At 38.6% G+C, this 25724-nt stretch overlaps 3 protein-coding genes across 9 annotated transcripts in view; 2 read left to right on the plus strand and 1 right to left on the minus strand.

Annotated features, from left to right (window-relative positions):
- Positions 1-25724, plus strand: part of LOC127942871 (SLAM family member 5) — a 108470-nt gene that overhangs the window by 6416 nt on the left and 76330 nt on the right. The window lies entirely within an intron of this gene.
- On the minus strand, positions 31-13151 carry LOC127942867 (uncharacterized). Of its 7 annotated transcripts, XR_008149452.1 has the most exons (7): positions 12903-13114; positions 11972-12295; positions 11561-11887; positions 11268-11392; positions 5294-7619; positions 4979-5046; positions 4201-4889 (listed from the first exon to the last, which is right to left on the minus strand). XR_008149452.1 is itself a non-coding variant. In XM_052538871.1 (5 exons), exons 1-5 carry the CDS (start codon positions 13000-13002, stop codon positions 7551-7553), a joined length of 945 nt encoding a protein of 314 aa, XP_052394831.1. In that variant the 5' UTR covers positions 13003-13151; the 3' UTR covers positions 4201-7550. The 7 variants fall into 7 exon arrangements, 1 of the variants encoding a protein (XP_052394831.1); XR_008149454.1 differs by lacking the exons at positions 4201-4889; positions 4979-5046 and adding an exon at positions 31-165 and having other exon boundaries at positions 7021-7619; XR_008149453.1 differs by having other exon boundaries at positions 4201-6891; positions 7021-7619.
- On the plus strand, positions 16591-24247 carry LOC127942873 (natural killer cell receptor 2B4). The gene is made up of 6 exons (XM_052538881.1): positions 16591-17085; positions 17265-17582; positions 22519-22821; positions 22957-23061; positions 23174-23235; positions 23479-24247. The coding sequence occupies exons 1-6, from the start codon at positions 17037-17039 to the stop codon at positions 23524-23526; spliced, it is 885 nt and encodes a 294-aa protein (XP_052394841.1). The 5' UTR covers positions 16591-17036; the 3' UTR covers positions 23527-24247.

A 25724-nucleotide genomic window follows, 5' to 3' on the forward strand; every position in this document is an offset into this window, starting at 1 on the left:
CAGCAGAGCTGATATTAGTGTTTATTTACTGACCTGATCTCTGTCTTCTGTTGTGACACATTCACTTACATTAATGATAACCATTCCAGACTCAGTCTCTCTGATAGTGCTGATCTCTGCTGCTGCTGCTGCATCTATGATGATTATGGCTGGATTTGGGATCTTCTACAGGAAACACAAAACAACAAAACAACAAGGCAAGTGTTACAGACTGATATTAAAAAATATTTTTGCAGTTGAAATCAGCTCTTTTGCCTGTGATTGTCTCTAGCAGTAACTCTTCACTTTTTTTTCATGACAATATTGTAATTTTGAAAAGAGACCACACTTAAGTCTGTGTTTCAACAACCCGATCTCACGGCAATTTGTACATTTTTCACAAGGTGGCTTATTCGTACGAATTCGTACGACCACACTAATACAAATTCATATGATTGTTGCCAAATCGTACGTATTTTACGAGTTGCACAATTCATATAATTTGTACGAATGACCTACACCTAACCCCGCCCCTAAACCTAACTATCACTGGGGTCGTATAAAATCGTACGAGTGAGGTCGTACTAATTCGTACGAATAAGCCACCTCGTAAAATACATACGAATTGGTCGTGAGATAGCATTGAAACAGCATTCAGTATTTATGACAGTTTAAGTTGGGAATGCTTAAAAAGTAAACATATTAATTATAACGACTGCACACATATAATTTTGTACCATAAAATCCCCTAAAATACAAAATATTAAAACATTATCAAATTTAAATATAGTAAAGTCATTTAAAAAACAAAAACAACCCGAACAGTTCCTGAGGGTTAGACTTTAATTTCAGCATGCAAATGATTTTTATTAAACATCCTGCCTGGGTTGGATTGATATGTAAAGAACTATGTTTAAAGAATACTACTTTACATTTAATGACTAACACCTCGCACTCTGTTAAGAATTTGTGTGAAAAATGATAGACCTAATGTCAAATTAAATATGTTAATGCCATTTGAATGCATCTGTTGTTGTTGTTGAAACAGTTCAGACTCATGAAGATGAGATCATTTACGCTGAGCCAACATTCAAGAAAAGAAACACATAGACATACAGAAACCAGTAATACAATTATTTATTGTTTTGAGTCTCTTTGCATAATTTCAGTCAGTCAGATGGCCATCACACACGTAACACTGTAGGGTCAAAAATTATAAAAGACCTTTGCTTTCCTTTCCCAAATCTATTTTCCACTATAAAAGGTCCACTTGGAATTCCTAAAGATACACATTTGTATACATCGGGGGTCTGCTAATTGTCAGTTTGAATGTCTTACACTTGGTTTTTAGTCGCAAGGTCAAGGAAAGGTTTCAAAGAAGATTACGAGAAAGATTGCAACTGTTGCTCTGTCTCTTTTTCTTTGATGTCTCTTTTCTTTCATGTCAAACTCTCTTTCCTGGGGCCCTCTTTTTTGCCTCTCGCTCTCTCTCTCAGGTAACTTTTACATGCATGCACGGTACATTTAACTGTTTATGTTTTACCATCCTTCATCTATTTTGTAACCAATTCATGTGTAACCATAAAGAAATACTTTCATTAAACCATTTTAGTCATAAATTATGTGCTAACTAGTCTTGAATCAAAATTAACATTAAAGTGCTATCTATTGCACGACCCACTGTAGGGAAACCACCCTTACAGCACCATATCAGATATTTATATTCCATAGATGAAAAAACTGTAGCACATTACAATCTTCATGATGCACCTTATTTTCTTATGTGTTATGCAATTTCTTTACAGAAAGCTGAAGAGGAGCATCATGTGGATTATGATTTAATCACAAAGAGATGATGATGGCCTGCGATAACTTTTGAGTCTGAGTGTTTGATGAGAATCAGTCATCCTGAGGGGTTTAAAATGTGAACTGGTCTTGTAAAAACTTACAAATTATTTGTCTTGTAATAAAAGTATGGAGAAATGTGATGTTTAACTCTTAAATGTGTGCAAATCTCATGAAATTAGCCAAAATGCAGATGCAAAATAGCGATCAAAAGGAGTGAAGACTCTGCCATGTTCACATTTATTTACATCTGTGACAGTCACACACAGCTTGTTCATGAGGATGTGTCTAATGTGTCTTGTGGTCGATGTCTGTTTGTGAGTGTGTCTCTGAGGTGTGGAAAGTGTGTCAATGGCTTTTTTCCATTCCCGCTCACATGAAACCATTTCACATCTGCTCAACACAAAATCAGCAATAGGCCTACTATACTAAACGCATCAATGCCATCGTTTGACAAAAAGGTCTTACATCATATGGAATTTACTGTAGAGTCTGACAATATAATATATTTTGTTTGTATATGCATCATGATCTTATTTACTCATGCAGTGATTGTGCAGTTAAGCAGTGCTGGTGTTCAGCTTTAGCAATTGTTCCTAAGAACTATTGTATTCTTTTTTATTAAGTATAACGTTTTTTTTTTTTTTTTTTTTTTTACTTTTTTAGATCAATAAAGCCCATTTCTTGTTTCTGTCTGGGAGTCATTTTTAAGAATAAACAATTCACTCAACTCACAATATGATTTTTTTTAAACAAATTTAGATTTAAAACAGATTATAAATTAAAAGATATAATTTTATTATTGCTTGGAAAAAATGCTGAACATTTCTTTGTGAAATTTAAAAATGAAAAAAAAAAAAAAACATCTAATAAATAACATCTCTTTATATATAAATAAACTAAGGTTTTGCCTGTGCTCTTTCCGTTCAGTTAGAGCCAATCAAACTTGTATTTTAATCATGATCCAAACGAAGATACTGCATACATGCTGCATGAACAGTTCTTCATCTAAGTTAGATCAGAGATACATTCATATTAACTCCTACCCTGAACTGTATCACAGTTCATTTATAATCTCACTTGTATCGTCACATATTCTGTTTAGATTTTCAACTGGCTCGCGGTGCATCATCACATCCCTAGTTAAAACATATAATAGTAAGGGTTAACCTGGACATGTTAACCAGATAAACACTGATCTCAGGGGCAGACTTAACATGGGGTGGATTTAGTGATTTGGGGGCCCCCTTCAAAATACAGGAATGGGGCCCTATACAATTTCACACATTTACAACCTTTAGGTTTCTTTCACTCTTGTGACGTTCGCTGCTGCATGATCCTGTCCCATAGCTGTGTCCTTTTTATTTATTGTTTTGTAAATGTAATAAATAATGCATTTCTTTCCTGATGTAGACTCCTTGTTCACATTTAAACAGGCTGGACACTAGATGGTGATGTGGGGTGATTTTCACAAAGCAATTTTCTACACAACATAAGGCTGTCTTATTCCAATTTTTAAAATACATTTATTTTAATTACAAATTTATATTAAAATGAAGGAAATTATACAATTACACATTTAATGATTATTTCAACCCAACATGAAGTGCGCCTGTGTGTACTGTATGTGTCCTCTACTTCACAGAAACAAGCGAGTGCCAACAATAAACATATACAGTACACTGTTGTTTAGTATTCAGTTATAAATTCAGATTCAACTGCGCATCTGCGCCATTCATTCTGTAACATTCCTCACTGCACAGTTAATTCAGCTTTTATGAATGGACTCTGTGGCAAAGGAAAGGAACCTAAAGGTTGTAAATGTGTGAAACTGTACATAGGGCCCCATTCCTGTGTCTGCCTTGGGCCCCCAAATCTCTAAATCCACCCGACTGACCTTTTGGTCTTTCATTAGACAATGAATACATCGCACAGGCTCCTAAAATCAGAGATATACCTGTACATAGGACTTGAGTCAAGAATTCTGTCTGATGAATCCAACATGAGCACGTGTTTTGGTGAATTGTCCAACTCCAAGAGAAGGACTAGATTGAAACCAATATCAAGATTAGAGAAAATGTGCACAAAATATCTCACCTTAAGTTTCAGCTCTAGAACCGTCCCCGACCTGAGGATGACCAATCAGGGAACAAAACATAGGTGATGAAGTCTTACAAATGAGACAAGTCTGTCATTGATGCCGTTTTCTTATTTATTATTCTTACATTTTATTTTTGCAAGAACATAAACCCACACAGTGTGTCCGTTTTATAAATTGTTTGATATTCTATTTTATATTAAGAGTATACTGTATTAGAGCACCATCTAGTGTCACATCACAACATTTAAAGAATCCAGTTATGGTTGAATCAGATATTTAATGGTAATGGTATCAATTTATTTTTTAAATGGGATTAAGCACATGAACATACATATATATCTCAAGTAATTGTTGCTTGTTTCAGAAAGTAAATGGTATACAGGCTGATGCAAAGTTAAAGGAGAAACAAACAATTCAAAAACATTCTGCTAGTGGAAAGGCATGTGATTCGTGACTTTTACTACAAAATAAAACCTCTTTATATACACAGATAATTTAAACTATTTGCATACCTTACTACAAACACTGGAAAATGAATGTTAATGAAACAAAATCATCTATGTCCAGTTCTTATTTATTCATATTATGCCAAGATCAGTTGTAAGGAGTTTGGCATGTGACATCATTTCTATTCATGGCAAAACATTTATGTGACAAAAATGCATTGTGAATTGCACGTGCACACACACGTCTGGTGTACTATCTTTGTAGGGACTCCCCATAGTCATTATGGTTTTTATACTGTACAAACTGTATTTTCTATTGCCCTACAACAACCCTACACCTAACCTCACCCCTCACAGAAAACTTTCAGCATTTTTACAAACTCAGCCTCTTCAGCGTTCCTGCTGCCGGTGTGAATGCAACCAGGAAAATGGCCCGAGGGAGAAATTGGTTCTCTATCTGTGCAGTGCGAAAGCCCCCAATGTCACTAAGGCTTGCACCAATCAGCCTGATGGGGGCGCTATAGTGATGAAAAGTACAAAGATTTGATATAGGCAGATTTGATCGAGGCAAAATGTTTGGGTATTTTGGCATTTCTGAAAAAACTACTTTTGCGAACTAGTCCTAGGTTTTTAGCCAGGTCGAAACCAAACTGGATCAGAAACATTCCCTGGTGTCTATAATTATCAAAAAGTTAAATTTCGATTCACAGTCATCAAGGAACACCAAAATGCTCAAAGTGGGTGAAGCCACTTTCACTAAAATGGCTATAACTCGTGACCAAGATGAGATTTTTCACTGAGCTCGGCACGCATATATAAGCGCTCATATTTTGATTACATTAAAAAGGACACAGTGACTGACCACTTGGCAGTGTTTTAACATGGAAAACGGTACAAATGGACTTATCTACACAATACTTACTGTGATTGACTTCAAAATTGGCACACAGTGTCATTGTCCAAAGCAGAGGTTTAAAGTATTTGAGTGAATGTAATTCATTTCCGTACTTGAGTATATTTTTGGATACTCTGCTCTCTCAGAAAAAAAGGTAAAAAGTTGTCAATGGGTTGATACCTTTTCAAAAGGCACAACTTTGTACCTAAAGAGTCCATATTGGTACCTTAAAGATACATATAAGTACTTTAAGTGTACATATTAGTACCTAAAAGGTACACGTAAGGTAAAAAAAAACGTTAGGCTGAATGCACTATAAGTCGCTTTGGATAAAAGCGTCTGCTAAATGCATAAATATAAATATAAAAGGTACAAAAGTGTACCTTTTGAAAAGACACTGCCCCAGTGACAGCTGTTGTACCTTTTTTTCTGAGTGTGTAGTTTTACTGAGTTTCAAAGATATTAGAAGGTTTTACTCTCTACTTCATAATGCCAACTACAGGACACTGAAAATACTTTTTTAAAATTTCACTTTTTTTCACTATTCATTTACATTTAGCAGACACTTTTATCCAAAATGACTTACAAATGAGAACAGAGGAAGCAATCAAAATCAACAAAAGAGCAATGAAATATAATAATAATAATACCTTACATTTATATAGTGCTTTTCTAGGCACTCAAAGCGCTTTTACATTTTCAGGGGCTATCTCCTCATCCACCACCAGTGTGCAGCATCTACCTGGATGATAAGTGCTATTACAAGTCTTAGTTAGCTAAAAATACAGTACACGTAACACGTACGTTTTTTTATATATATACCGTATTTTCCGGACTATAAGTCGCACCTGAGTATAAGTCGCATCATTCAAAAAATACGTCATGACGAGGAAAAAAACATATATAAGTCGCACTGGACTATAAGTCGCATTTATTTAGAACCAAGAACCAAGAGAAAACATAAGTCTACAGCATTGAGAGGGCGCTCTATGTCTTCAGTGTAGACTACAGGAGCACTGAGCAGCATAGAGCGCCCTCTCGCGCCTGTAGACGGTAATGTTTTCTCTTGGTACATTTCTCTCGGTTAATGTCAAATAAATTTTGATACATAATACAAATAAATACAAAAAGATTAGAGCTAGTAAAGCTAGTGTTAGTTTTTTTTTTTTTTTTAAGAAAACAAGCAGCTATTAAATAAATAGAGTCTAAAAATGGTTTTTTTATATATAAAGAAAAGAATAGAGAGTGCTAGAGTTAGAGGATCAAATAAAGATGGAAGAGATGAGTTTAAGCTGATTATTGAAGATGGCTAAGAACTCAGCTACTGGGATTGAGTTGGGGAGGTTATTCCACCAGGAGGGAACATTTAATACAAAAGTCTGTGAAAGTGATTTTGTGTCTCTTTGGGAAGAACAATGATGCAAGGTTGACTTGCAGAACACAAGCTTCTAGAGGCACATAAGTCTATGAATTTAAGTAAAGGGGTTCAGAGCCAGTGGTGGTTTTGAGGGCAAACATTAATGCCTTGAATTTTATGCAAGCAGCTATTAGTGGCCAGTGCAAATTGATGAACAGGTTTGACGTGTGTTCTCTCTCCAGGCTGACAGTGTCTTCAACATAGTTGACTGGAACGATAATACGATTGTCAAACAACAAACAACAGATTAACTAACAAGTGAAAACGACAAGCATATCTAAGCAAAAGTCAACATCTATTAGATCTTTGAAACAAAGCAAAACCAATGTTACTCAACTATAAAGAAGAAACAAAGCAACCATGTTGTCCGATTGCAGAACTTTCCGCTCCTTGAGTTCTCTCTAGCGCTGGAAAGCTGTTCTGAAATCTACACAGGTCCTACTTCGTGCCTTATCGTAAGCCTTCTTTTGTTTCACAGACGTTTTCTTCTTCTGTTTTTATCACCATCTCTATCTTTCTGTCGTCGCTCAGCTTGGCTAATATCCGTCCTGTGCGCTGAACACTCTCTCCTCCACATCATGAGCAGACACGCCCCTTAATGCTGATTTGCTACAAGTTTGTTTTGGTACTCTGCCCTACTCTTTTTTTATATAAAGCGTTTTTGAAAAAAAAAATACCAACCACACCTTAAACATTCATATGTATACATAGTGCAACAGGCATACAACAGAAAATGTCCTGGAATCACTTTGTGAGTGACGAGAGTTTCAGATGATCTTTTTCTCTTCATCATTTTTTTAATTCTTTTAGGTGTCCCTTTTTAAAGTATAAAAGTTATGAATTACACTATGTTGTTTACTTAGAAGGCTAGGCCTGAGTCTGATTTAAGGGCATCCCATAACTCGAAGGAATCTCTTTTGGATCATCACCATCCTTCTGTAAGAAAAAACAATCAGAAAAAGTTCAAATTACTAATGAGGTCTGATGGTCTGAAGTTACACAAACAACAAAATAAACACAGCAAAAAAATAAATGTACCTTTCTCGGTATAATGTATTTTAGTTTAAACTATGTTTTTCTTGCTTGTTTGATGAATAGAAACTATTACTGCATGCACTTTTGTAACAGTTCTTAACACACTGAAAGTTTACAGGTGAAGGAAAATTAATGACCGAGTTCCAATAACTTAGCTCACTAAAGAAACCTTTCAATAGACTGTGGAAAAACCCCAGTGTAAAGATGCTCAGGGTCTCTGATTAGCTATGTGAAAATGTCATAGATCTGCTGCAGCGAGGCATCCTTACAGAGCCAAACCACATGTGAGTGTATGAACTACCAGATACGTTCAAGAAAATCTTCTAGGTGGAAGAGTGGAGTAACATCTCACATATGAAGATGAGATGCACTGTAGTATTTACACATTTACATTTACATTACATTCATTTAGCAGACGCTTTTATCCAAAGCTACTTACAAATGAGAACAATAGAAGCAGTCAGGTCAACAAGAGAACAACAACAGTATACAAGTGCCATGACAAGTCTCAGTTAGTCTAGTACAGAACGCATAGCCAGGGTTTTTTATTTATTTATTTTTTTATGAAAGACAAGAAAAGAAGGAAAGGTGCTAGTATTAGCTGGTTAAGTGCTAGCGAAAAAAAGATTTACACATAAGAAACCTTTGACATCGACCCTTTTCCATTATCAAATGCCTGTGATTTTTTATGTTTAAGTTGTTAAGTCTTTTTGTGTTCATACCAATATTTACACATAAAAATAAATTTGATAGAAAAAAGCAGTTGAAAGTATTAGGAAGATTATTATTTTAATTTTTGGCTGAGTTTACTAGAGATTTGGAATTGTGTTCATTCCGGTTGTTTGTGGAGAGGTTTTCTTTCCAATTGTTTAACACAATGTCTTAAAATGCATCAGGTGGCCATCTTATTTAATATAAACTAATTGTATTCTTATTAAAATTAGTGGTCGAATGATATTTCGGCAAAGCCGATATATCAGCCGATATTTTGCATTTTTCAAATATCGGTATCGGCCGATACGTTTTTCTGCTTGCCCAATGTGTTCGAGGAGGGACTTTTATTTTGACGCCGCTGAGAGCGGCAGCGCCTGAATGTAAACAGTGCTCACACTCTCACTCTTGTCTGTTGTCGTGGTTTTGGTACTTTCTCGTTTGCCGTCAGCATTAAGCAAATATGCATTTATATAATTTAAATAAATCTTTGAATGACTAATGAACATTTAATTTCACAAACCTTGCAAACTTAGTCGAATCCAGCTGTGAGATCTTGTGAAGTGTGTATCCTGCATGATCGCATGTTTTCTGTGTGATGCCTGGTGTGTGTGAATTTAATGCTTTAAATATTAAACTCGTGCTGCACTTTATGCTTTTTTGCCCAATGTCATATTCATGTCATTTTCACTGTGTGCTGTGTGTAAAATGAGGGTTTCCCTAGCTTAATTTGAAAAATATGATTCCCAGTGAACACAAACTTCACAGAAAACTGAGTGCCCTGTTGGTTACAGTGTTTGCTTTCTTTTTAATTATATTTTTTATTCATTTATTTGTGAAAAATACTATCATATAAATTAGAAGCATGTTTTTTTACACATTTATTTTTTAATCCATTGTCAAATAATTTCAAATTTCTTTAAAGGTGCCATATGGAAAAATTGAGGTAAAAATATCCATAACATGACCTACATGCATCAAAAGAATGAGAAGAAATAAGGGCGATGATGTCATTAAAAAAATGTCAAGTTATAGTGCTGAAGAGATATCAACCTTAATTAGCATTAGCATTACTAGCCCCGGCCCGACAGGTGTTGTAATACCAGTTCCGGCCGTGAGAGGCGGTATGCGGGGAACATATCCACCAGCCAACCTGCAATACACAAATAACTCGCACGGCTTGTGGGCGTGTACTTGAACCTGATGTCAATCATGTGGAAAGTACAGCCCACTACTACTTCATTTCAGTTCAGGGAAGAGAGAGAAATGATGTCTCAAGCCCTTGGCAAGAGACCCCTACCACCACCACCCGCTACAGGGAAACAACCGCACTCGGAATCACAAATCAAATCCGATAAGAAAAGGAGCCGACCCAGAGTAAACATCGGCACTGCTTTCAATCGCTGGAGACAACTGATGGACCATAAAGAAATGAGGCTCGACTCTGAACTTGCAACATTTCTAACAGTAAGTTAGATGCTGTTAGTATTTCGCTAGAAGTTTGTTTTATATGTTTGTGTATTTGTTTTCGGGAAGTTATAACATAGCAATGTATCGAAGGCTGTTCGATAAACGTGCTAATGTTAGCGATGGCTAACCGTAGCTGCATTTGATAATTAGCTAGCTATAACTTAACGTTACCCATTTTATTATATCATAACTAACCTGCTCTGTCTAGTATGTTGGTCTCCGTGTCCTCTTTGCTTCGTGGTTTTTCTGTGCGTGAAAAAATTGATGTGTGGCGTGAAAGCGTGTGAAAAGAGTCAATTGCGTGTGTCTCACGCTGAATGCTTGAGAGTTCGCACATTATTTCCCAAGCAGAATAAAGAACAGGTTGATTATTGCTGTTTAGCGTTTGTATTAATCTATGATGTGTCCCTGTTTGCGTACAGGGACATAAAAAATAAATTAAAAGTGATACGTGGACCAAGGTGTCTGAGATTACTTAAAATGAACAAAGGATCATAATATTTTGTCCACAACAATATTTAATGAGGTTAACTTATAACTCCTTGTGGTTAGTCTGCACTAGATCAACAAGCTTGTTTGCTTTGCGGCCGCTTTAAATACAAAATAAGCATTTGATCTACGTTAGAGCGTCTGAGCGCTCACAAATCTTTCTGCAGCGTCGTGAGCAGAGTGGCAAGAGCGATTTTTGACGCTCTAGACACTGGCGGTGTGAACGCACAGTTAGGCTTCGGCTATGGCTGTAGTGTTGTTGTGGAGGTAGGGGCGGAACATAGAGACTATGCCGTTTCTCGTTTGTTACTCTAGAGTAGACCAATTCACTTTATTGAGGCATACTGTCCCCATCTGTTATGGAATGTGGAGTATGACTTGATTTTTTTTTGCCAAACATTACATATGGCACCTTTAATATGAATAATAATATTTGTAAAAAAATCATATCAGTTTATATCAGCTATCAGCCCTCATGCATTCCAAGATATTGGCATTAGCTGTCAAAAAACACATATCGGCCACTAATTTCAATATCACATCTTATTCTTATTCTTAGTATTGGTGTTTACTAATAAGACAATTGCTTTGTAAAAAAAAAAAAACGTTCAAGTTACACTTTAGGTGTTTTTATTAATGTTTTAGTTTATTTTGGAGTTATTTGTGTTTTTGATTGTTTTGACACTACCTCAATGTTGAATATCTGTTTCCCTAGTGTTAAATATAAAGGACAAAAAGATTACTATTCACAGTTTACATTTTTGTTTCAGTCAAAAATATATATTTGTTCATAATTATATAATAATAACATACAAAACGTATTCATACCACTCTTCAACTCTCATATATCTTGTTAAATGAGCAGTATGTCATGCTTACATTCTGTGCTGCTTGTCTGTATCTTCTGCGGCGACGGTAAACCACAATAAAACATCCAGCTGCAGCCATCAGCAGAACAACAGCAGCACATACTCCTGCTGCAGCAGCTGAAGACAGACCTGAATCTGGAACAGATAAAGAGAAGCAGTCATTATTACTAGAGAGTGAATGATAACCTATCCAGTACTTATCAATATCTTCTGAATGATAATTAGCAGTGCTCACAGGAATACTGCCTTATATTATGCACTTAGCATGTTAATAACATTAGTCAAAGCATCATTCAGATTCACCAGTGACAGAGACACTGAAACTCTTGACCCTCTTAAAACTGAAGCTGCTGCTGCTGCTGTTGATCTGTAGTTTATAAAGTCCAGAGTCTGTGGTTCTGGTGTTTGTGATGGTCAGAGATCCAGTCTGATGATCCAGCTTCAGTCTGTCTCTGAATCTCTCATCACACTGATCATCTCTACGGATCTTACTCTGATCTCCAGTGATTTCAGCGATGAGAATATCATTAAAATACCACGTCATCACATTATTTGGGTGTTTAGTTTCACCAGGATCTAAAGTGACAGATTCTCCCTCCTTCACTTCTTCTCGTTCAGCAGCAGAAACACCTGAAACACAAACCACAAGCTGCTGGAGGAACTTGCATTTTAAATATATATAAACTGCAATTAAACACTCATTAAATGGCTCACCAGTGACAGAAACATCAAAGATCTTTTCACTGCTGCTGCTGCTGATTACCACTAGTTTATAAAGTCCAGAGTCTGTGTTTGTGATGTTTATGATGGTCAGAGATCCAGTCTGATTGTCCAGCTTCAGTCTGTCTCTGAATCTCTCAGTGCCTACACACTGATCATCTGTACAGATATAACTGAGATCTCCACTGATTTGAGCGATGCGAGTGCCACTGAAATACCATTTAATATCTTCTTGTTGGTCTGTTTGAACACCAGTGTGTAGAGTGACTGAATCTCCCTCCTTCACTGACGCTCTGTCTGTCTCAACACCAAACACACCTGAAGAAACACACACATACAAATATGTATATTTGAACATTAAATTACTAATTTTCATTGAATCATAATATTACAAAGTACCCATAAAATGCTTTAAAGAATTAGTTTGCACTATATAAAGAGAGACAATACAGTGGCATGTTTTCTACATTTTATAAAAATGTTAGTGCTTATTCTCCCTCGTAAATTACATTGAGGCCTACATTTTATGAAATTGGCTGATGCTTTTAACCAAAGCGACTCACATTTTATCCAAGCTACATCTGATCAGTTTATGGACTGACATTAAATGACAACTTTTACATAAGTTAGATAGGCCTTACGTTACTTTTATAAACCCAGTCACGTGACCAATTTTAAAAGACACATTTTCACGCAAAATAAACTGATATGATCTTGTTCGAAATGCGATAACTTTGTTTTTAACTGTTACACTGTGTTTCACCGTCCATCGATGTCTGTGAGTGTTCGTAAGCTGTATCATAACTACAACATTAGCCTACGCCTGAGTCAACCATCACTACATCCGTGCATCGCCAAAGAAGCGATTAGGCCTTCTAGAGGACACAGAAAACATGGAAAAGAGATTGCACGAATAAAATCTCACCATGGTCGAGTAAAAACAAAGTCACTGCGAGTGTATTTAGGAAAAGTTTCATTTTCACCACTTTCACCACGGAATATGATTCATAAGTGTTGTCCTGCATTATTAACTGGATCCTCCCAATGGAAGGAGAGTGATGATCCTCGCGTTTTCTAATATGAGGGAAAAAAAGGCTATGTTCCGTTTGTAAAATAGAGTAAACAGTGGTCGAAGTGGACAGTCAGCTGCGGAAGAAGAGGACATTGCGGAAGAGAGGGGATTCACTGGGCGGACTCTATGGGCGAAAAATAAGTTTAACAGTCAAATGAAATCAGCATCAATAATTTTCTTTTGATATGAGATTTATGTTTTAAATATAAAGTTTTTGAATATATAAATATAAAAATATTTAAATAAATAAATTTATACTTTCATAATGAAACTGAAACCACCAGTAGCTGCGGTAAGTCTTCCGTGGGGGGAGCCAGAGTCTTTTTTATTTATTTGTTTTATTTATTTTTTGTTGACAAGAAATGCATGTAATAATATACGGAACCGCCGTATCTCTGTATGACCACATCAAACAGGAGAATTTTCCGACGCGCGCTTCAGCTTCACCTCAGCCAAACGAGCGCGGAAAAGCGTCAGCAGCCAAATGAGCTTCAGTAGAACAACTGTGAACTGCGGTCTGATGAGATGTTGCTAGAGTATGTCAGTAAACACTTTCCTTACCATCCTTTCATTACCTCGTTTTACGCAGCACACAAGAAAGTCTCTCAAATGCATGTACTAAAATATAATCGGCAATTTTAAATTACAATATAAGGCACAATATGATATGTGTTTTTATTTGTAATTTAATGCACAAATAATTGTGAGCACAATGCATTTATGCTGGAAAATATGCGAAAATGAAATGCATAAAATAACTAATTTTATATTCTGGCATTTATGTCTGCCTATGTTGACTTCGGAGAGCAAGCATTTGGGAGTATTGAGAAGCTGAATGAGCAATAAAGTTATAGTGAGACCCTTTATTAAAATACCTGGTGAGGAATAATTCCAAAAAATTTCATATTACTTAATCTAATTTACAAATATCTCAGTTAAGTAGAAATTTATTGTACTCAGTTGTGTTTTAGGCACTAAAACAGTCCATTACATTATAGTCAAAACACATTTTATATTGATATAATGAAGATTTATGTTCCACCTGGGTAGCTTGCAGGCTTGCATGCTCAGCCAGAAGAAGTGTGCATCGAGGGTGCATGGCAGGGCGCTCACGAGCACCCTTCTAAACGCTAAAATGGAGAATGGAACACCCTATGGCCCCGTCTCAAATGGAACAATTCATGTGCTCTTTCGGTCGTGCGGACATACAATAGCCACCCCGTGCGTGTGTCTGTTAAGTCCACGAGACCATAGTGTGTCCCATTAGTAATTTTAGCGTTTAAAGGGGTGCTCACAAGCAGCCTTTTGCGGCCGCTATGCGCCCTCCATACACACTTCTGCCAAGCCCCCAATTTTAGAGATCCTACAATTTAAGTCACTTAACCCTTGTGTAGTGTTCATATTTTGTTATTCAGCCAGTGTCTGTGGGTCTGGTGGACCCCCCACATTTTTTTTTTTTAATTCAATGCAATCAAAACTTTTATGTTAGAACATTCAACAGATGGTTACTTCATCTCAATTAAAAGCAATATAAACAGCATATATGGCTAATATTTGCCCTTTACCTTTGTTAGATAACATTTATGAATTAAAGTGGTACAACCTTGTGCGGGACGGCAGGGGCTGAAACACAAAACTCACAACTTACACTTACTCTCTCTCTCTCTCTCTCTCTCTCTCTCTTTCTCTCTCTCTCTCTCACACACACACACACACACACACACACTCATCATCATAATTTCGTTTTGATCACTGAAAACGGGGCCCCAGACCCGAACACCATACAAAGGTTAACTGACAGATGATGATGGATCTTATATGATCTTATAAGATGTGCTTCCTTTACACAGGGTGCGCGTGATCGCCAAATCGAAAGTGAAAGTAAACAAAGAGTGCTCATTTATAAGAGATTTAAATACCCTGCATATTGATAGAGGCTTCCCAATGCGCGAAAATTACATGATGCATTATTATAATATTTGCGGGAGCAGGCAGAGATGGTAAGAAATTCAGCAGGAGGGATCTTTAATACAAAAAATGCACAAGATGAAAGGCGACTGTATAAAGTAAAAGACGATTCCAGGGCATTTTGGGTAATTTAGAAATTTGTAAACTTCATGTTTTTTTTGTTTTTTTTTCTTTTCTTCCTTAGTTTGGTTTCAGTTAGGACAGAGAGAGTTAAGTAAGCAGTATAACATAACACACCTAATGCATGGGATTCATATCAGGAAAATGTGGAAAAATCTCTAAAAGACAGACATTAACACATAACTTACCAGCAACACATTAGGTGAGCATCTAGGGTTTCTTGTGTTCACAGCTTTTGTTCTCCTTTGACATGTCACGACTCAAATTCGCTCAAAATAAAAAAGAAAAAATAACAGGAAAATATTAAATAATTCCGGACTGACCCAGCGGTCAGTTATAATGAGCAGCAGCTGAGCTCACATAGCTGCCTCACTCACAGAAATACGAAAATCGCGAATCATTTGAGTCAGTTCGGGAGTTCGTAGCTTGTTCGCGAATCATTTGAGTCAGTTACGGAGTTTGTAGCGGGTTTGCGAATCATTTGAGTCAGTTCGGGAGTTCGTAGCGGGTTCGCGAATCATTTGAGTCATTTCGGGAATTCGTAGCGGTTTCGCGAATCATTTGAGTCAGTTCGGGAGTTCGTAGCGGGTTTGCGAATCATTTGAGTCAGGTCATGAGTTCGGAGCGGAGTCGCGAATCATTTGAATCAGTTACCATGGTTGAATCAACGTTGACTTACCTTTCGTTTTTGCAAATTGGATCAACGTTGAAATCACAACGTTGATTCATTTGCATTTAGTTTTCACATCCCATCCAAAGTGCACACACACAGCAATGACCACACACCCGGTGCAGTGGGCAGCCATTTATTCTGTGGCGCCCAGGGAGCATTTGGGGGTTCAGTGCCTTGCTCAAGGGCACCTCAGTAGTGTGTATTGAATGTGAGAGAAAGCACTGTGCATTCACTTCCCCCACTGACAATCCCTGCTGGTACGAGCCTCGAACCTGCAATCTTTGAGTTAAAAGTCAGACTCTCTAACCATTAGGCCATGACTTTCCCCAAATAATAATAATAATAAAGCGAAGCACCTTTATTTGTTTTGAAACTTGAAGTTGTCTTAGATTCGGTCATTCCGTGTGTTACTCATTATTTTTGTTTTTGTTTTAATGACCTTCATGTGGTTTCCCCTTGTCCCCTAGACCACAACACCACTAGGGTACGTAACACTGGTATGGCGATAAAGCTGGCGACAGGCGTCTGTGCTGATTATTTGGTTCTTGTGGTCTTTGCTGAGGATCTGTTCTAATGGCTGACGTGTCAACGAAGTCTTGTACTGTACTGTACTTTAAGTGCAGGCCCACCATCTGGTCTGGATACACACTGTAACCTATAAAAATGAGACAGAAAGAATAGTATTATTGTAGATGTTATACTTCTTACGATGCAAGTAGATCGGATGGTGTGTGTTTTTATTATTTTATTATTAGTCTTATTATGTGGACAATGTTAATGCTAATTGGAAACAGTGCTTTATTTGACTGTAAAGCTGATTGTGAAGTTCACAAAAAAGCAAGACACAGAAAATTTTCTCCTACAAGTTTGTCCAGATCAAACCACATCTTTGAAGTAAACCAACCACAACAGGTTTCAGTTTGACTCAGAAGATGAGCTGCAAAACTAGCAACGAGATGGAAGAGATTAACCTTTAGTTGTTCTAACATACAAAGTAAATCAACTACTACTAAAAATTATCATTGTTAAATAAGAGAATGAAACACGCTTTCTAATATTAAGTCTTAATAAGTGCTAGAAGAGTACTTACATGTCACTTTAACGCATTTGTAAAGCACCTGTAAAGAGCCCATATACAAGGAGGGTTAAATTCTGTCGTGGGAGGATTCACACAGCAACTCAAGTGCATTCATCAGATAGTTTCATTAGATCGGAGTTTTCAGAAAATGTTCCATGTGTTTGCTTTGTTCTGTGTGTGCTGGGGCCGTCTGACTGGTAAGTCATTAATATATTTTTATGTCTTAATATCAGTTACTTTCTTCACAGATATTAATTATCAATGTGATTTCAACTTTTCATGATCTAAATGACTTTGTAGCTTCATACATTGTGCTCTGGATAGAATATAAAACTTTCAGTACATTTAATCAATGTAGAATCTGTTTGTTGATCAGGTGTGTTTGGTGATTCAGTGTCAGCGATGGAGGAAGATTCTATTACTCTAAACACTGATCTTACTGAAATACGTAAAGGAGACGACATACTGTGGAGATTTGGAGCTGAAAAGACTCTCATAGCTAGAATGAACAAAAAGAAGCAAATCGTCTCCACATATAATGATACTGATGAGAGATTCAGAGACAGACTGAAGCTGGACGATCAAACTGGATCTCTAACCATCATGAACATCACAACTGAACATACTGGACTCTATGAACTAGTGATAAGTGCAGATAAACTGTTATCAAAAACATTTAATGTTTCTGTCTATGGTGAGTAAAGATCATTTGTCTTGTCCTTCAAATAAGGAATATTCAGTACAACTTAAGCTCAGTCAACAGCATTTGTGACATAATGCTGATTACCAAAAACATATTTATTTTTTGTTGTGTAAGGTAAAGGACTAATGTCAATGGAACTTTTTGGAGGATGTAAAATTTAAGCAGTACAGACTACTTTATTAAATTTCTGTATATTTTCTACCTGTAAGACAAGTAACAGGTAGGAAATATTTTTGCAACAAGATTGCAGTGTTTCCACGTTATTTTGTCTTGTGAGTCGCAGTGTTTTTACCATTGCGTTTACCTGTCTTTAAGCACACATACAGTCGTGAGTATCTACTCGATGATGCCAGAACCACTTTTGAGAGTTAAACTCTGCACACCTCAAAGAGCTGCGCCACCACTGTCGCCCACTGCTGCATCTCGCCCCCAGGTGGGGGCACCACAAGCGGCATAAGAGGAAGTAGAAGAGGGGTAAGCATGGAAGTATCCGGGCTAGGCTAATGGCTAATCCACACACTAAAACCAGCTTTCTCCACCATCATACTGGCTAACGCTCTTTGGACAATAAACTGGACTACATACAACTACTACGACCAACTCAGAGGACTGTAAGAGACTGTTGTGTTTTGTTATGTTCATGGAAACATGGCTCAACAGCAGCATTCCAGACTGCGCTATTCAGCTCGATCAGCTGACATGCTATCGAGTGGACAGAGTCATACAGCGATGGGCTTTGTGTTTACATCAGTGATGCGTGGTGTTGCGATGCTGTTGTGATCTGCAAACACTGTATACAGACCACTTGTTAAAGTCGGCAAACAAGTTCACAAACTAATACATGCGCTGCCTTCAGAGCTGGAGATGAGATGAGCTTAACTTTCTGACTTGAAGAACCTCAGGCAGTACGAGTCAGCAGCAACACATCCAGCACCATCACATTGAACACTGGAGCCCCACAAGGATGTGTGTTGAGACCCCTCCTCTTCATTGTACTGACCCATGACTGCACACCGTCACACAACTCCAACCTCTTCATTAAGTTTGCAGATGACACGACTGTGGTGGATCTCATTAGTAACAAAGGTGAGACAAACTACAGGAGTGAAGTGAGCCACCTGGCCTGATGGCGCAGTGACACCAATCTCTCTCTGAACATGGAGAAGACGAAGGAGATTGTTATTGACTTCAGGAGAGCACACACTTAAAAAGTTTCTCTGACATCAACTGTGACTGTGGAGAGAGTGAGCAGCACCAAGTTCCTGTGTGTGCACATCACAGAGGACCTCTCCTGGACTGAAAACACAGCAGCACTGGCCAAGAAATCACAGCAGCGTCTTTACTTCCTCCGCAAACTGAGAAGTTTTGACCCCCATCATGTACACCCTCTACAGAGCGCCATCGAGAGCATCCTGACAAGCTGCACCACTGTGGGGAATGGCACCTGCAACGCGTCCTGCCGAAAGACTCTGCAACGCATAGTGAGAGCAGCTGAGAAGATCATTGGCATCTCTCTCCCCTCCCTCCAGGACATTTACAGAACCTCTCTCACTTGCAAAGCCTTCTGCATCACAGGTGATCCCACCCACCCGTCACACAGCTTCTTCAGTCTGCTGCCATCAGGGAGGAGACTGCGGAGTCTCCAGGCCAGGACCAGCAGACTGAAGAACATCCACCAGGCTGTCAGGAAGCTGAACTCACTCCCGAACTTACCCCCGTCCCTCTTCTGCAGCAGGCACCACTGAACTATGAAACCCCCCGCCAGATCTCACATCCCCAGTTTCCCCCCCCCCCCCCCCCCCACTACATACAATGACATGCACCAGTCACTTTGTGCAGCATTGGTCTGCTCACTACCTCATTCACCATGGAACTGACGTCATTCTACTACCTCATCAGTCAGTTAAATAAAATAACTGCTCTTGAGCCTTTAATCAGACTAAATAAGCTACTTTTTTGCACAAAAAATCTTTTATCTGCACTGTTTGTTCACTTCACTGATTTGCACTCTATCTGCCATGTGCCTTGCGCTGCTTTATTTAATTTAATTTATATATTTTTTTTACATTCCCTTATGTATAGTTGTATCTACATTTTATATATGATCTAGATTTTTAGGCTCTGCTGTTAATGTTATCTTTATGCACCGGGGGTCTGAGAGTAACGCAATTTCGATTCTCTGTATGTATGTACTGTACATGTGGAAGAATTGATAATAAAGCAGACTTGACTTGACTGAATGAGATGAATGCCTTCTTTGCTTACTTTGAGGCACAAAACAGTACCACTGCACAGAAGATTCCACTTCCTTCTGCGACCAGGTGTTGACGGTGACCCCAGACAGTGTGGGGAGATCCCTCAGCAGGATCAACTCATGCAAAGCTCCGGGTCCTGACAACATTCCTGGGTGTGTACTGAGAGACTCACTGATGTCTTCACAGACATTTTCAACATTTTGCTTAGTCAGGGTGTTGTCCCTGCATGCTTCAAAGCTTCCAACATCATTCAAGTCACGAAGAAGCCGTCTCCATCCTGCTTCAGTGACTACCATCCAGTTGCACTTATCCCTATTCTCATGAATTGCTTTGAATGGCTAGTCATGCACCACATCATGACATGACATGGATTTTCTGATCGGAAGACCTTAGGCAGTACGGGTCTGCAGCAACACATCCAGCACAATCACACTGAACACTGGTGTCCCCTCCTCTTCACTCTGCTGAGCCATGACTGCACACCATCACACAACTCCAACCTCTTGATTAAGTTTGTGAATGACACGACTGTGGTGGGTATCATTGGCAACAGAGATGAGACAATCTACAGGAGTGAGGTGGTCGAGTGGTGCAGTGACATCGATCTCTCTCTGAATGTGAAAAAGACAAAGGAGATTGTTGTTGACTTCAGGAGAGCACACACTCAGCACGTTTCTCAGACTATCAACTATGTTAATGTGAAGAGCCAGAGAGCAGTTACTCAAACTGAGAAGAGCCAGAGAGCAGCTGAGAACATCGTTGGTGTCTCCCTCCCCTCTCTCCATGACATTTATGGAACCCGTCTGCCCTGTTAACCCCTCAGCATCACAAGTGACCCAACACACCCGTCACGCAGCTTCTTTGGGGGCAGCTAGGGCCTAATGGTTAAAGATTTGGACTTGTAACCTGAAGGTCACTGGTTTGAGTCTCTGTGCTGGCAGGAGCAAACCTCTCTTCCACTCTCAATACCCATGACTCAAGTGCCCTTGAGCAAGGCACTGAACCCCAAGTTGCTCCCCGGGCACTGGATATATAGCTATCCACTGCTCCGAGTGTGTGATCATGGTGTGTTCACTTTCTTAGTGCTGAATGTGTGCACTTGAATGGGTTAAATGCAGAGCACAAATTCCGAGTATGGGTTACCATCCTTGGCATGACCTTCACTTTATCTTTAGTCTGCTGTCGTCCAGACCAGGGCCAGTAGACTGAAGGAAAGCTTCATTCATCAGGTTGTCAGGAAGCTAAACTTCCTCCTGACCTTGCCACCCTCCCTTTTTCCCCATGCACCACTGAACTCTGAACCTCAGTCCCATCCAGCACCCCCCAGCTCCCACTAACGCACTCCCACTAACACACTGGGACCTGCACCAGACACTTTGTGCAGCATTGGTCTGAACACTACCTCATTCAGCATTTAACTGACCTCATTCAACTACCTCTTCTGTCAGTTTAAATTAAGAACTGCTCTCTGAGATTCTTGACACTTTAATCAGACTGAATAAGCTCTTTGTTTGTTTACTTCACTGGACTCTTATCTGCCATGTGCCTTGTGCTGTTTTACTTATCTTTCTTTTTATATGACCTATTTGTATATCTGTATAATTGAACTTGATATTTTATCTGTATTTAATATTCTACTGTTAGTGTTGTCTGTATACACCAAGGGTCTGAGAGTAACACAATTTAAATTCCCTGAATGTATGTACTGTACATGTGGAAGAATTGTCAATAAAGCAGACCTGACTTGAAGTAGGAAGAGCACAGGTAAACGAGACACTATGGGTTTATGTGAAGATTGCTTAAAGCTGACCTGAATTAGAAGATATATTTTTAAAGCTTAATAAAAGTTAAAATTGAGCTTTTAATTATACTGTAATACTGGCTGGCTGTAATTAATGTTTACATTATATTTTTTTATGTTAATTCTACATTAATTTTGAGATCCACTGAAATTTCATTTCATCATAAAAATATATTTAAAAAATGTATCATTTTGGAACCTGTGATAATAATTCGTTTCTGAGGAACTAAATAGTTTGGTGGAAGAATACAGTTTTTATTAATATCATTAAACTTTATTTCCTCCGTTTTATTCTGTGAAACCTTACTACATATATAGAATAACTATAGAACTATAGAATTACTTATAAAAGCAATAAGCCCCATGAAGCTGTAGTTTACAGTGAATTTATAACAGCTAAGGGGAATTTTCCGCCTCATGTCATGCCTAACAATGCCCCTTAGCTGTTATAAATTCACTCTAAACCAGGGCTTCATGGGGCTTATTGCTTTATTAAAGTATACTAAAATAGAAAACCATTATTTTAAATTGTAATTATTTTTTTACAATATTACTGTTTTTTATGTATATTTGATCAAATAAATGCAGGCTTGATTAGCATAAAAGACTCTTTCAAAACCTATAAAATAGCAATGTGTACAATCTTTTGACTGATACTATACATATTAGTAACTAGCTACAAATTATAACATTTTTAAAGGGTAGCATCCTAGAATATTCCTATATCTATTTACATATTCAAATGTTTAATCATTTTGCATTTTGAGATGATGCAAACACTCACTGACCATCAACACATTAAAGATATTGAAATGAAAATAAGAGTGTTGCTTAGATTTATGCAATTCTTTTTATTGTCTTATGTTTTCAGCTTGTCTGCCTGTTCCTGTCATCAGCAGTAACACTTCAAACTGTTCTTCATCATCATCAACATCATCAGAGCAGAGTTGTTCATTGGTGTGTTCAGTGGTGAATGTGGGTCATGTGACTCTCTCCTGGTACAAAGGAAACAGTTTATTGTCCAGCATCAGTGTGTCTGATCTCAGCATCAGTCTCTCTCTACCTCTGGAGGTGGAATATCAGGATAAAAACAGCTACAGCTGTGTGCTCAACAATCCCATCAGCAACCAGACTCAACATCTGGACATCACTCAGCTCTGTCTCACATGTTCAGGTTCATCAGCATTGATATAATGTGTGTGTATTTACTGTATTTATACAATGTGTGTTAGATACAGTTGTAGATCAGATTGAAAGATTTACTAACAATCATGACTGTCTCTCTTTTACTCTCCTTCTGTTCCTCCAGACTCTGTGTTTCTGATAGCACTGATCTCTGCTGCTGCTGCCGGATCTCTGTTGATAATAGTTGCAATTGTGATCTACTGCATCTGCAGGAATTGTAAAAAAGCAGGTCAGGAGATCAAAAAATTTATGCAAATGTCAAAATAATTGTTTTTGCAATGGACACATTTTGATATAAGATTGAACTTTGTTTTACATGTATGTGATCATATTTAATGCAGTCCAGACCCAAGAGAAAAACAAAACGGATTCAGCATTGCATAAAACAACAACAACAAAATTGGTGAGAACACTTTGAATCTGTTGCAAGAAACTGTTGTGGTCAGTGAGTCAGTGAGTCAATTTTTGTGTGGAATCACACCAGATAATCAGTGAAGAGATGTGGATGATCATCTGTGATTATAGGGAGTGGGACAGAAAAAAATTAAATAAAACATGCTTTTGTGGTTGTTTTACTATGCTCCATCCCATATAACTGTTGCATCAGCAGGTTCCTGACTAACTGTTTTTGTATTTTTCTTTGCAGAAATTAAAGAAGGAGCCCGTGTATGGGAATGTCACCAAAACACGATGATCAAAACAAACTGTCCTGGAGAACTCATCTGGTCCTTGATTCACACCTTTTATTTCATATTTGTTCTCTGCAGGATCTTTTACTTTTTTCTGATTTGTTCTCTGTCTTTGTTTTCAACTGCTAATAATTTTGAAACATTTAAAGCAGGCAGGGTTAACCTTACAGTAGGACACTGATTACTGTCAGACTTTCAGAACCCTTCATCACTTACATAAAGACTGTAATCATTTAATTTTAAAGCACAGCCACCATGAAATAAGACTGTATCACCTCTTTTTTTTACTTTTAGATCATTCTGAGGTTAAATACAGATTTAAAATCATAAGACATAGTTTAATAATTATGATGAAATCAAATCTTTGCATAGTTATGCCAGGAACTAACAATGCTTTGGAGAAAATCAACTATTCCTTGTTCTATACCCCAGAAACATTGGTGTCTTATATTTTAGAGCAGTATTTTAGTATTGTATTTGAGTTTACTACAAACAGTAGGTCTATTAAGATAATTGTGGCGAGTGGGGCGGGGCCGAGAGCCGTGAGAACGGCGCGAGTCCCACGGAGGAGATAGAAGGATATAAAAGCGACGACAGTGAAGGACGAGAGAGGACCAGGCCTGGATTTATTTTGTGTTTTGATTTTGTTTGTGTGCAGCAGTCGTCTGTGAGGGGCTACCGCACTGTTTTGTGTTCATTTTGATTATTAAAGTCATTTTGATTGTCTTCCGGTTCCTGCCTCCTTCTTTCCGATGATTATGAAGTTTGTACTGCATAACACTGGTGCCGAGGCCCGGGAGAAGGAGGGACGCACTGCTGAAGATACCTCGCCGCTGTGGTGAATCTGCGGTGCCATCGAGCAGGGACGCTCGAGGCGGTGGGCTGGAGTGAGCTGCCGGGGATGGACAAGCTCGCTGCCGGCGGCTCGCAGTGTGGAGGGGCGGCTGGCATCAGTGAGGGAGCAGAGGAGTCAGCACCGTTCGCCAGAGAGCAGGAGCCTGCTGCCATCCACCTGAACGGGGAGGAGCAGGGAACCGGGGACTCCTGCCGGCTGCCCAAAACTGAGGAGCCGTCAGCATCCACCGGGCGGCGGAGGATTGTCGTGCCGTCTGCCGAGGGCTGTCCAGTGCCACCACCAGGCACCGCAAAGGAGATCACCCAGCTGGTGGAGAGCTGAGCAACAGTGCGTCTGGGGACCGGAATTTTTTTGTCTGCCAGTTCCCGCCTCCTTCTTCCCGATGATTATGAAGTTTGTACTGCATTACAATAAAAAAACATCCAGAAACTCAAATGTTTGTTCTGTTTTAGCTTAATATGCATGTACATTTAGTAAATTTATTAAAAATATGGATCTTCTCATTAACTGCTCTCTGTACATAAAGAGAAACCTGGCAAATTGAGAACAAGGACATCATCGTTTTCCAATGCAGACTCGTACCCTGGTTTTGGGTACGAGTCTAAAATCTACTGACAGCTTTAGTAAACAAAAATAGATGAACAAAATAGAAAACATCGGCCACAGTATAACAGCGCCACTGCTGCCGGCCCGTGTCTGCCCAACAGCGCCTCTGTCGGTTATTCTGTGTATCTGCACCCGGCCATCAACATGATGCACCAGGAATCGGGATTCATCAGACCAAGCCACTTTCTTCAATCATCCACAGTCTAATATCAATGATCTCAGGTCCATTTCATGTGTTGTTGGTTATGGCATGCAGTAAGTAAGAATTGGACCCTAAACTAAAGGTTGACCGATAATTTTGCTATAGTTTAAAGGGGACATAAGACGCACTGTTTCACACAATTGCATGTTAAACAAGTCAAGTCTGCAGAGTAAAGAGGTGTGATGGTGCTGGATGTGTTGCTGCTGACCCGTACTGCCTGAGGTCTTCCAGTAAGTCTAACAGCCAGTGGCACAGCGAAGTACAATACAATTGGGGGGGGGGGGGGGGGGGGGGGGGGGACTTTGTAAGATCCTCTCTGCGTGGTGCAAACAAAATCCAAAATGTTTTTACTTTGTGTTGGAAAGTTTATGTGTTGGTTTATTTTTTTTGGAACACACTCTCTTTAAGTCTGCATGGTTGTATTACCCAGCCAAGAAGATAAAAATATCAGGGTGGGCTGTCTGCTGCTCACTGGTGTGCTGGTACAGTTCATTCAGTGCCTCACTCCTGTGGGTGATGTTGTTGGAGCTGGGAGGAAT

The sequence above is a fragment of the Carassius gibelio genome, chromosome A22 (assembly GCF_023724105.1).
Source record: "Carassius gibelio isolate Cgi1373 ecotype wild population from Czech Republic chromosome A22, carGib1.2-hapl.c, whole genome shotgun sequence".
Taxonomy (NCBI): domain Eukaryota; kingdom Metazoa; phylum Chordata; class Actinopteri; order Cypriniformes; family Cyprinidae; genus Carassius; species Carassius gibelio.

What these genes read in the sequence shown, in the direction of transcription:
- LOC127942867 (XM_052538871.1), bottom strand. Translation starts at nt 13,002, where the DNA reads ATGCAGGACAACACTTATGAATCATATTCCGTGGTGAAAGTGGTGAAA. An exon ending in TTTGTTTTTACTCGACCATG is followed by an intron (nt 12,296 to 12,902) that starts GTGAGATTTTAT and finishes GTGTTTCTTCAG; the next exon opens with GTGTGTTTGGTGTTGAGACA. An exon ending in TTTCAGTGTCTCTGTCACTG is followed by an intron (nt 11,393 to 11,560) that starts GTGAATCTGAAT and finishes TATCTGTTCCAG; the next exon opens with ATTCAGGTCTGTCTTCAGCT.
- LOC127942873 (XM_052538881.1), top strand. Translation starts at nt 17,037, where the DNA reads ATGTTCCATGTGTTTGCTTTGTTCTGTGTGTGCTGGGGCCGTCTGACT. An exon ending in ATTTAATGTTTCTGTCTATG is followed by an intron (nt 17,583 to 22,518) that starts GTGAGTAAAGAT and finishes TTATGTTTTCAG; the next exon opens with CTTGTCTGCCTGTTCCTGTC. An exon ending in GCTCTGTCTCACATGTTCAG is followed by an intron (nt 22,822 to 22,956) that starts GTTCATCAGCAT and finishes CTGTTCCTCCAG; the next exon opens with ACTCTGTGTTTCTGATAGCA.